Below are 12,996 nucleotides of genomic sequence, written 5' to 3' on the forward strand. Positions count from 1 at the left end.
TATTTAAAAATAATATTATTGGTAACATAAAATAGGGGAAAACATGCATTTGTTTTAGTTTTGGAAGCATCCTAATTGCTTTCTTATAAAGTTTTGAATCTTTTTATGTTTTCCAATTTTTTGAAAATGTGTGCAATCTTTTGGAGCTACGTTTGCCGACACTTCAACAAACAAAAATATGATTAAAAAAAATAAAACATTATTGCATATTGTGAAAAAGAATGTTATTTTATCGTCTTAAACTTATTTCATAATATTCACATAATAATTGGGTAATAAAATTCTTTATATTTAATATTTATTTATTGATTATTCAATTCTACTACCACGTACGAGTTTTAAAAAATTCATTTAGTAATAGTCAAATTAAAAACAAAATAGTCAATGCAACTCCAATGTCAAAAAATAAGGCCACACAATGTTAAAGATGTAAGAGCGAATATTTTTCTTCTTGAGTAAAAGTTAAACTCTATAAGTATGACCTGAGAAAAATTAAACTCTACAAGTGTGACCGGAACTGATAGGATGAGTTTTACAAAGGTAAGAGATGTGAATAGTAAATTATATCGTGGACCATTGATAAATATTTATTTTTAGTATACTGCATATTCATTTTTGTGTATTACATGTTCATTTGTAGATAGTACATTAAAAATGAATTTGTATTTGTATAAACATAATACAACAAACCTACTTAAAATGAATATGCAGTACAGTAAAAATAAATTTGTATGTCAATGGTCCAACATACAATATAGGTCATGATCTACGATATAATGATTGGATTCAAATCTCGTATGTTAAAAAACAAAAAGGGACAACTCCAACCAAGTTGGTAGGTTGTTGGCTTGATAACCACAAAATTTTAAGTTCGACTACTGACGTCTTATTGGCTTTCTTGATTTGAGTTGATCAGGCGATCAATTATGGACTACCTAGATTGATTTACGTCTTTGTTACCCTTTGCTGGTTAGAGTAAAAAAAAAAAACAAAAAAACAAAAAACAAACAAACAAAATAGCTAATCAAATACCACATCAAGAGATAAATATTAGGAGGAGATTTAGCATCTATGGAACAACAATATTGTGTAAATGTGATCAAGCCCAATAGCCCATTCCATTTCTTCCTTCCTTTATTTGGGTCAATGGCCCTATAATTGGGTAACTCAAGGTTCGGCCCATTTGATGCTGAACCAACTAGGCCCACTATAATGTGCTTCAAAAGAATTATAGGAACATTTCCACCCTAAAACCCAGGCATAAACCCTCACACTCGACAATGGAACCGGAGCTGGTGATTGCTTCGTCGTCGACCGACGCCGGCGTCAGCTGCTGGGACCTCCACTCAGGAGCGGAACACCTCTCCTATAAGACTTGCTCTTCCCCCTCGCACGGCCTCGCCGTCGTCGGCGGCGGCCGTTTTCTGGCCTCCTCTCAACTCCGCCAAACCAGATCATCTTCCGGCTCCATCTTTTACTGGTCCTGGAATAAGGTAATGCACAAACGCACAGTATCTCGATTGTATCTATTCTTCTTCAAATTATAACTTGCTGCGTGGCCGCTTCGTTGAAGGCTTGGAGCTATAGGGTGTGCTAGGATGGTATTTTTCATTTCATTAAAATTGTGATTTGTATAGAATTTCTTAGTTTCTTTACATTTTATAGCCTCAAGTAGAAGTAAAGAGCTTTCCAGCTGAACCTATTACACCGCTTGTTTCTAATGCCGATGGATCGTTTATAGCTGGAGGTGGTGCGTCTGGAGATATATACTTATGGCAGGTAAACTAGAATCCTTTTTTATTGGAGAGCAATCAAGTGTGAAGTGTTATATGTTTTTTCGCATGGAATAATTCTTGGTGGGAATATGAATTTCTAGGTTGCAAGTGGGAAACTTCTCAAGAAGTGGCATGCTCATTATAGGGGAGTCACTTGCTTAGTCTTCATTGATGACCAATCACTATTGGTTTCCGGGGCGGAGGATGGAAGTATTAGAGTTTGGTCACTTATAATGTAGTTCACTGTTCTTATGCTTTAAGTACTACACTTTTGGTTTGTTTGGGGCGAAGGATACTTAATAGAATCCTGTTTGGCTAGGGTATTTGATGATTTTCTGAGGCAGCAGGCAAAACGTCCCTTTGAGCATAGTTTCTCCGAACATACTCTAAAGGTGACTGATATTGTGGCTGGAAGTGGAGGAGCAAATGCTATAATTATCTCTGCTTCTGAGGACAGGACTTGCAAGGTTTGGAATGCCTTTCTCATATTCTCAAATTGTTACCTTCATGATAGCATTGATTCTTAATTTCTGTTGATTTGGCATTTAATCAATAAAACTGGATGTCAATATTTAATTATCAGACCTATAGTTTTTGTTCACTTCATTGCTATACGTTCCATAGGTATGGAGCTTATCAAGAGGGGTAGTCTTGAGAGATATTGTCTTTCCTTCAATAATTGATGCTATTGCATTAGACCCTGGTGAACATGTGTTTTATGCTGGTGGTAGAGATGGAAAGATATATATTGGTGCACTTAATGCTTTAGCCCACTCAAACAGTAACTTTGGGCCGAACATCATTGGTTCTTTGACTGAACATAGGTATTCAAATATCCACGCCTTTGCTTTCTATAAATTTATGAATGGTGAACTCTGTATTTCATTTTCTTCATTAAATTCTTGGGAAGTCTTATCTGAATGGATACTTGACTTACCTATGCTGTCTTTTCGTGATTTTTCTTTAAATGATTTTACCCTGTCCTTGAAATAGTAAGGGGGGCATTACATGCTTAGCTTTCAGTATGGATGGATCCCTGTTGGTGTCTGGATCAGAGAATGGCACGATTCAAGTCTGGGATACTAAAAACCACAACATCACTCGCATCTTTAGGCATGGAAAAGGTATATTTGATATTCTAATATGATGGTAATAGCAAGCTCAACCAACTTCTTATTTTCAGATTTTAGGATTAAATTTAATATATTGTGGACACAAGTTTTAGGTATTCAAAAAGCTCTAATGAACTGACTGAACTTGCTTTAGCCACTGCAAAAACCTCCTCACCTTGAGTTCCAAACTCGTTATAGGATTCAGTGCCTCAGTGTAGACCAAGCAGAAGTAGGACAACTTTGAGCTTGTAGTCAGAGAACCTTGGCTGGGGACTTAGGGTTGGTTTATGTCAGGCTATTGGGTTGATTAATATTAAGTAGTAAATACAAGATCAAGAGATTGGTATAAGGGGTTTGAACATTAACAAAATAGCATAAAACTGAGAGAGAAAAAGCCAAGGAACTATGGGAATCACTCCTGTATTCCCCAATGTATTAGACATTGGGTTTTCATTGGGACATGTGGGAATATAATTGTTCCATCATGCATTTGATATGAGCATCAGTTCTGAGAAGTTCATAATTGACCAAATGATGAAGAATTGAGGGAGTTAAGTGTTTATAATCTCTGAAACCATTACAGGTTCAAAAAGGAACATTAAAGCATTTAGACACTACCTAGTTATGGCCATCAAACAAAAACTAGGAATACACATTACCTACATAGAAAATCATAGTGTTGTTTTACTTGAAAATCTAATTACTTATAAATCATTTGTTACCCTTTTGTCAGAGTTTTGTGCAAAATACAGATATAGGGGAAAATTACGTAGTACCCTTTTTCAAGGAATTGTTATTTACAGTGTTTGGATCCTGCCATCCTGCACCAAAGTAATAGTTGGGAAAACTTCATAGCTATAAGAGAGGGAATAATAAGAATAATAATAATAATACGGAGTAATCTTTAGGGATTCTGACAGTTCTCTTTGTGTTGTTATTTGGCAGGACCAGTTAACAATATTCTTGTTGTTAGACCACCATCACATTTAAGTGCACGAACATCTATTACTTCACATCCATCCTCAACGAAGAGGCCAGGATTACCAATGCCACCACCATTGGAAAAGTATTCTATTTCTTCTGATGAAAATAATGATGTGAAAGCATTCATTGCCCCACAAAACATTCCCAATGTACATCTTGAAGCATCATATGTCAGTTGCCAGACCATGAATAACCAAATCAGAGAACTTGAGGTTGGTATTTTGTTAATGAATAGTTGTTAATGAATAACCAAATCAGAGTTATGGACTTATGCCACTAGACTATAAGATCTTTTGCAATTATGGTTCCTCTTCATTCAACTTATTTGCATATATTTTGACATCTATTTATTTATTTATTTATTTATATTGTTTTAAGTAGGAGTTATCCCGTGATTTTAATGTAATCAAGGGAACTTTAGTGATTGAAGGATAACTGATTTAAAAAATAAATAAATAAATAAATTTCGGGTCTTATTTTATTGGCATATGAAGGCACTCCCTTTGGTGTTTGCTACAATTGCATTACTTCTATCTGTTTTATCTTATATTTTTTGTCAGATTATCCTTGGTAACCATTATTTAGTCCCTTCATAGTAGTTGAAATGCATACACTACCATTGTTAAATTGAACTATGGATCAAGGTCTGAAACTGAAGTATGTCATTTCCTTGTCTGAACAGCAAAGGGGTTCTTCTGCAGCAACTGAAATAGAGACGGAAAGGCTAAAAGTTGAGCACAAGAAATCCATGCAAATGCTGCAGCAATGGCAAAAGACATACCGAGATCTACATCAGTTTTGTGTGTCTGAGATATTGAATGGGGAACAAATTGGAAATGCTGATGGCGAAGGAATGTGAGATGGCGTTTTAACATAGAACATGGAACTTTTCCAAACTACACATGTTGCATCTGTACCTCTCCGCATATCTTCATTGTGACAATTTCCCTGCCATACGCCATTACAAACAACACGACTGCCACAGTGCCACCCCTATTTGTGACCCCCATCGCTGGCTGCCACCGCCACCAGTTGCTGCCTACCACCGTTGCCAGTGCCGGGGGACCCTTAATCTTATTTAGTTTTATTATTGCACGTTCTGAATTAGAAGCTACCCCTGTTTTGTTGGGTAAGGAAATAGGGCAGCTTTTTGGGCTTCAAAAATATTCAATCTCAGTAACTGCTAAACCCAATCAAAACATGTGTCCTCTTGGGTTAAATATCAAGACCCATATTTTCTGTTTGTGAATGTACCTGAGATGAATGTCCATCAGAACTGTGATGAATGTTCTAGATTATTTTTTTTTAAAAGAAAATTGTGTAAATGCAATTTTTCAAAGATAACCTTTTTTTCTTGGGTAGTTGTGTCTTTATAATTGACAGTGTAATTATGGCATCTGGACTGAGAACTGATGGTTGAAATTTCAGTGCGATCCCCAGAGATGACTAAATTCAGGCTATGCATTTTCAGCACTGAAGTGGAAAATGAAAATCTTTACTGCTTTCCTTTCCAGGAGAAGTGTATAATAATGTGATAATGAGTTTGAAGCCAAACAGTTAGTCTTTGATGCTTTGTCTGTTTTCTTGCCCAATTTGGTCATCATCCAACATGAAGGCTGATGATCTGAACATGTGGAAAGATAAATAACAAGTAGGGCCACTACTGTTGGTTTTTAATATATAATATTACCTCCATATTTAGTTATTACACCAGATTCAGACTGATTTAAAATCGAACCTAAATGCATATTGTTTCATTCTGGTAGATCAAACCGGGATCGAGTCTTACCAGTGCCAGTGTGGGAGTTACCTCTCAAAATGAGGAGTTCTTTGCGCAATAAGCAAAGGTCTAGTTTTTGTGTTCAATTGAGTTACCATTATTTGCATCTTTTCAAATGTTCTATCGAGCCGGGACATGAGGGCTCTTAGAGTTGAAGATTCAATCTTTTGAAAACAACAACTTAAAAGGCTTGGCCCGCCCACTAATTTTTACAATAATAACCTCTCTCTCATATTTCTTCGAGTTCCAATGTTGAATAAAGTAGGGATTAAAGTTATTTTCAAATATTTATGACAAATAAATAATTCATTAATTCCCTATGGAATATAAGAATTAAAAAATAAGATGTGGGGAAGAGAAGATAAGGTAGTGGCAACAAGATAACCGAAAAGTAAAATTTCTTCTCAAAAAAAATAGTAATATTATTAGATGGAGTGCTACAAACTAAAGGGAAAAAATTCAAAAAAAAAAAAAAAAGTGCAGGCAACAGCAAAATCTCAGTATTCTGGCTCCTTTTTATCCAATCGAACCTCTTCTTGCAGAGAACATGTCTCTTTAATCATGTCTTGTTCATAAAAATATTATAATATATATTTACATTAATTGGCATCCAGTTTTAATGCTCTGTAAGAGAATTGAAAAGAGAAGGGGTTGGTGGCTGTGAATTCAATTTATACACACAGCTCTGAATTTCTGATGGCGATCAGATTAGGTTTTGAATTGGAAGGGGATTCTGTTGTTGAGTTGCAGACTTGCAGGAATCAACGGAGGGTATTGGAGGAAGCTACAAATCTCCTCTCCCTTTCATCCTCTGCAAAACTACAACTGTCATCATCTTTATCTTTTATATATATATATATATATATATATATATATATATATATATATATATATATATATATATATATATATATATATATATATATATATATAGTGAAAGGTTCCCGTGCGGTTGATTAATGTGCGTGAGATTTGTACTCAATGTGCGTTGTGTCTAATGTGCCTGAAATTTGTACTTAATGTGCGTGAATGTGTAAAATGCAGCAGAAAATTAAATATGGATATCAGCTTCTTCCCCATTCCCAGTAGTCATTGCCCCTTCCCTGATGATTATGCAGAGGCGAGCTATGATGATTAAGAATTATGATGATAATACAACAGAAATTCACATTTAGCTAGTGTGCAAATTTTGTTGTGCGTGAGTTATATATATAAACATTTAACTGTACTGAAAGTAGCAGATAATCCAGAATCCATGGACAAATTGAAGGAAAAAGTAATAAGAAGCTTGGACATTAATGTGCGTGAGTTTTCTGTTCTGCTTCTTTCTGAGATCCTAATTCTGAACTACTCACACACATTAAACACAAATCTTAAGCACAATACTCAAGCACATTAAGTATAAAACTCACGCACATTAATCCACCGCACAACCGCACGGGAAGCAACAAATGCACCTGATCCGTTCCATATATATATATATATATATATATATATATATATATATATATATATATATATATATATATATATATATATCAGGTGCGGTAGTGTCTTACGGTGTGGTTATTTCTTACGGTGCGGCAATACCAATAGTTCACCAAATATGCACCATCAACGTTAGGAAATACACCACACAAAACAGAGTAAACAGAGCTCTGCATCACCAAACACACACAATTAGGTGTGAGTAAAAACACCATACTCTGTTCGAAAATACACCATTGGGGGTGGTGAGTTATATGGTGTGTTTTTTTTAGTCTGTGGTGTATTTTGTGATGTTTTATTACATTTCATTGGGGTGTGTTTTTATTACACTATTGGTGTATTCTGGAATTTGACCGCATCGCCGCACCGTAAGACCCCGCCGCATATGAGCGCTCTTCTATATATATATATATATATCGTCGCCTTATGAAACATATATAATTCAGCTGCGCAGCTGCATATGTAAAGATTAAACATAATATTTGGTTAAGAGTTGAAGACATTGTTTATTTTATAACGGATTTTCATTATTGATTTTTATTTTGATCATAAATAGTCACTTGCTTATTAATTTTATTTCAAATTTAGTCCTCTAGTTAAATATTCATTTAGAAAATATTAAATTTAAGGGTAGTCATGTAAAAATTGGTTTGCTATTGTGATGACCAAATTGAGTTTATAAATTTAATACATTTGGTTCATCATTAATGTGAATGTAAATTAAAGAACTAAATTTTTACATTATTACTTTTAAATTTAATGTTTTATTAAATGTATATTTAACTTGATGACTAAATTTGGAACAAAATCAATAGTCAAGAAGCCATTTATAATAAAATTGAAAGTAAATGATTAAAATTGATAAATGTCAATACTCAAGGGACTATTTATGATACAATTGAAAGTTGGAAAATAAAAATTAATAAATATCAATAGTTAAGGGACCATTCATCGAATTAACTCTTTGAAAGTTTTACAGTATGTTTGATTTACGAGAACCTAGTTATCATAGAAGTTTTCATAAAGAGTTGAATTTTGAACCTTGTAATTGTTAAGTTAATTGTTGGACAAATTCAATTGGGGTTCGATAATGTTTGAAATTTGGTAGATTGGAGTTAATCCATTGCTTAATACATTTATCAAAGCGAAAAGCATATAATTGACTTGTTAAACACAAAGTAGGATGATGTAAAACATTAAAGAAGTTGAATAAAATGATATATATATGATGTTTCAAGAATAAAAAGTAGAAAATTAAACACACAAGAAAATGCTAAGAAATTTTTAATTGAAAAATTTTAATCTCCAATCACGAGAATTTGGTCAGAAACTTAAGATTTTTGGTTAGAATTCTTGTTTCTAACTAGTTTTTCTCATTCAAAAAAAAAAACTAGTTTTTCTACCACTTTGAGGCTTCAAAAAAAAAAAAAAATACAACTATTTTTTTTTTATTATTATTAGTCATAAATAATTAATAATATGACTACCAAGAAAAGTCATCAGATAATTTGGACAATTAAATAACCAATCAAGAAGTCGGCAGTTGTCAACAATTTCCAACTACTCGATGGTCTTTTTTTTTTTTTTTTTTTTTTTTTTTTTTTTTTTTTAAATGCCCCATCTATTTTAATGCATAGTAAAATCTTACTTTATTATCCTTGTCTATTATCACATACCCATATCTTTACAATATAGCTTTGTAATATTAATTGAATATGTGTTTGGTTCGATAATAACTTTTGACAAATCTCTACCTACAGTAACACCTATTATATTACACTTTTTTGGTTGAATAATTTGAAAGAAGAGTTATGAATCTCATGTGCAAAGAATGTTGACTTTAGATCTATTAGCATTAAAGTATGTATATATGAATTGAAAGTGTTATGTGCATGAATGAACATGGAATTTCACCAAGTCAATGGCCGACTATGTTTCTATCTTCCTCTAATAGAAAGTCATATACTCCTCATAGCATATAACAGGGAAGTTTGCAACCACAGTGGCAGTCGTCCTTTCTCCCACCCTTAGGTTGATTTATTTTCTTATGGTCTTTTTTCGCCATTTTTGAGTAACGAACCTGTTAGCAAGCTATGCGTAACCTAATCTGATTTATTTTTTTTTTTAAGATAGTGAATGTGAACTTTGTTGTTATGTTGTAAATAAAAGTTGGAAGAAATTAAATCACATTCTTCTATTCAATATACGGTCGTTAGTTGTCACCATCATATCGTCGGCCACATCTCCATCCTTAGTGATAATGAGCCACCAGCCTGCAAGCTAGCTAGCTATCTGCTAAGCTGCATGCCCAATCTCATTGTTGCAGCAGATCGAATTGAATTTGATGCATGACGACACATTGGAATCTGGAATTTAAATGTTGTTGGGTGACGGTTCAGAGAGTCAAGTCTAACATTCGTTTATCAAAATATGACACTCAGTACTATGCAAATAGCTTAGAAATAAATAAAGTTGTGTAGCGCTGATGAAATCTCTATGGGTGGCAAAGCAGTGTAGACAGTTGTATGTCAGTCAGTAACCCGATAACTAGCCGTTTACATGATTTGACTGAAAATGTATTGATAAGAATAGAAATTGTGATTTTTTGGTAAGAAAATTATGTTCTATGCACGAACTCCGTTAAGTATTTCAGTTATTGATAATGAAAAGGAATATATTATGCAATGGTTTCAACCTATGAAATTAAAGTTGTCTACTTTCAATTGTAGACTTTATCTTTATACTAGTATGCAAAATGACAACTACAAGATTTTGACAACATTGAATAAATTTTATGATAACCTCTATTAAAACCACTACCTAACATATTTATAATTTATTTTTTTTTTTAAAAAAAAAAACATATTTTTAACCATCTAGAACATTCGTTTCACTAGATATGACTCATACCAGTCATACGTTTAATTTCATATTTAATTTATATTGAACTCATTGCAAAACACATGACTTTCATTGATGTGTCAACTGTAAACTCATATTACTTTAATATCATCGTCAGTCCTACATCACAAACAAAAAAAATCACATATTTCCAAATAAAAATCATATATTTTCCATGATAAATTGTTATTATATTAATTAATTAATTTTCAAATTATGAGCTTTTTTTTATTTAAACATTTAAATAATAAGAATATATACTATTATAGCACGAAATTTTTATCATAATAAAAATCACAATAATAAAAATAATGTTATTTTTTCTTTTGTCCTTCTTAATATTGTTCAACTCTAGACATGACAATAATATTATTTTTAATTATTAACTACCGTAAATTGACTAACCCCACCTAACATTAAAAAATGAAACAATCCTCTTAGATAAGTTTATTTTACCATGCCTTTTTAATGTAATTTATCTTCCATGTATGATTTGGGAATAAATACATTAGAGCGTGGTTTATTTAATGCAAGCTTTCAAGTAATTTTGCAGAAAGTTAAAAAGGAATTATGCAGGTTAGATTAGGCAGCAGATTCACCACCGGTAAGTTCGTTAAGTTAAAAAAACAGGTAACAGTGCAGAACCTGATCTACCTCGAGAGGCGTTCCAAGGGGACAGCTCTACTCTGTGTGTGCAGCCCACCAGAACCAATAATTCCCTCCACTTGATGGCCGACAAGTGTACTCGGATCGCAGAATCTCCGGCACCTGGTTCCGCCCCATTTTAAAGGGTCGGGTAAGGCCCGGTAAAAGCAAAACCCCCTCTGACTACTGTCATGTGGGTGGGGTTTTCGGGTTGTTAAAAACACTTTTAAAAATAAATTTTTTAAAAAGGGGAATGTTAGACTGCTTCAGCGTTTCACTCAACTGCGATGTGGATTTGTTTATAGTATAATATCCGTTCATGCTGCAATTTATAATTTTATATCATAAACGGGCCTACATAGTATTGTGAACCTTAAATTAAAACGATGATGTACAAAATTTCATAACATAAAAATACAAAAAATCACAACACAAGACACATACACATTTTATGTTTACTTATTTTTCAAATATGATATAAGTACAAAATTTATGTTCACATACACATTATTTCGCAATACAAAACATAGAATTTCATAATATAACACGTAATTAATAATTTGTTTCAGATACATAATTTATACTCTTAAGGTACAGAATTTCATAATCATGACATAAAAACTCACAATATAAAATACATACACATACATCATGGTATAGTGCACTGTAAACCTTAGTCCATGGTATAAGGGTTGCGTTCATGCACCATCAAAAGCGCTTAGGCATCACTACAAAGTTGGTAGATCTAAGCCATCTATATGGTGGGACCAAATTCTCCTTCAAGATTAGAATCCTATTTAGTGTTGTGTTACCCTTTTTGTCCAACTAGCTAAATAAAAAATCACTCACACTGTTCCTTCTCCATTATTAGCAAGTCACACTTTCTCTAGCAAAGGAATCTTTACTTGTGTGTGTGTGTATATATATATATATATATATATATATATATATAATTTGAATAGTATTGTATCTCTTTTGGACGGAGACATATCTCACTTATCGTAATATATTTGATTAATTGATTGATGGATGATCAAATTATATAAGTTTTTAATTTGATAATTATTTCATTAAGGATATTTCAATAACTTTTTATATAGTTATTTTAACATTTAGTCTCACGGCTACTAAATTGTTTTTATATATGGTCTCAAAGTGTTATTTTGCTATATGTGCTGCACAACTTCAATTTTCTATCACTTTTAATCTTTTGACTGAACTATCAATAGAGAACAAACATGTCATATTTTCGATTCCAAATCATATGTTTTCTCCAAAAAGATTTAATGTGTTCAAGTTGGAATGATTCTATCTTGAAAATATGATGCATTCTGATTATTTTTTACAAAATATTTGGTCAAATTAAAACAAATAAATATGACCCAAAAAAAGACATTCACCAAACATGACAAAAATAATTCAAATAATACTCAAAGATTAAATACAAAAGTAACTATAAGGAAAAGCTTGCACGGTAAATTAGTCCAGAACGCGGTGAGTTGAACTTAAAATCTTATAGTTTCCAAACCAACTGTTCAATTAACTTGACTGAGTTGCGACAATATCTATGTTAGCTTTTATTTTATTTTTCCTCCCATCCTTTTGTAACAAGTCATTAGACATTAGTACGACAATTAACATTATACTTTTCTAAATAGGAATACGACTTGACCGCCCATATAGACTTCTATACATGTGTTTCATATTACATAGTATTAATTTCAAAGCATATACGGCCAAAACTGTTGTTTTGAAAATGACCTTGTTAAGCATATACGGCCAAAACTTCTGTAGTGAACGTCGACATTTTTCATGCATCTTAAACTGCCTGTCTGCTACGATACTAAACGTACATAGATCTTCTTTAAAACCAACCTGATCGAATGAATGATGGAATTAAAGTTCACTTTCTTTGGTAATGAAAGGTATTTCACTTATATATTGAGAATTTGATGAAAACTTTTACTGTGTTGATCATACCATATATAATTATAAATATCGTTGGGTTATAAATTTTTACGTTATATACATAATAGTAGGACAATTGGTAAGAAAACAATTAATGTATGTGTGTTTGTACAAATAAGAGTCAAACTGTATATAAACAATCGAATCAAGTCCGAATTAGTCACATTGACTTTGGTGTATTCACAAATAATTACTTTGTTTCACACCAAAGCCCCCCGCAATCAGTATCTAAGAGTGCACAATGAGTGAAGTCTGTCCCTGAAGCCCTATCCACCAAAGGACCCAGAGAAGCCAACCCTAACTAACCAGCTTAATTGTGAGGCCAATTGGCAACCGCCAACTA

General features: G+C 32.8%; 1 protein-coding gene across 1 annotated transcript; it reads left to right on the forward strand.

Annotated features, from left to right (window-relative positions):
- Positions 1-1,255: 1,255 nt before the first annotated feature.
- On the forward strand, positions 1,256-5,298 carry LOC109149116 (protein ROOT INITIATION DEFECTIVE 3). Its single transcript, XM_019296763.1, has 8 exons — positions 1,256-1,493; positions 1,666-1,779; positions 1,877-2,010; positions 2,095-2,242; positions 2,400-2,599; positions 2,769-2,899; positions 3,833-4,083; positions 4,554-5,298. Exons 1-8 carry the CDS (start codon positions 1,281-1,283, stop codon positions 4,728-4,730), a joined length of 1,368 nt encoding a protein of 455 aa, XP_019152308.1. The 5' UTR covers positions 1,256-1,280; the 3' UTR covers positions 4,731-5,298.
- Positions 5,299-12,996: the final 7,698 nt, after the last annotated feature.

Source organism: Ipomoea nil, unplaced genomic scaffold, assembly GCF_001879475.1.
Source record: "Ipomoea nil cultivar Tokyo-kokei standard unplaced genomic scaffold, Asagao_1.1 scaffold2159, whole genome shotgun sequence".
In the NCBI taxonomy this organism is placed as follows: Eukaryota; Viridiplantae; Streptophyta; class Magnoliopsida; order Solanales; family Convolvulaceae; genus Ipomoea; species Ipomoea nil.

Bases quoted from the DNA above. Each gene is read 5' to 3' on its own strand.
- LOC109149116 (XM_019296763.1), top strand. From the start codon at position 1,281: ATGGAACCGGAGCTGGTGATTGCTTCGTCGTCGACCGACGCCGGCGTC. The intron at 2,243-2,399 runs GTTTGGAATGCC...TACGTTCCATAG, and splicing joins CTGAGGACAGGACTTGCAAG to GTATGGAGCTTATCAAGAGG. The intron at 2,600-2,768 runs GTATTCAAATAT...TCCTTGAAATAG, and splicing joins GGTTCTTTGACTGAACATAG to TAAGGGGGGCATTACATGCT.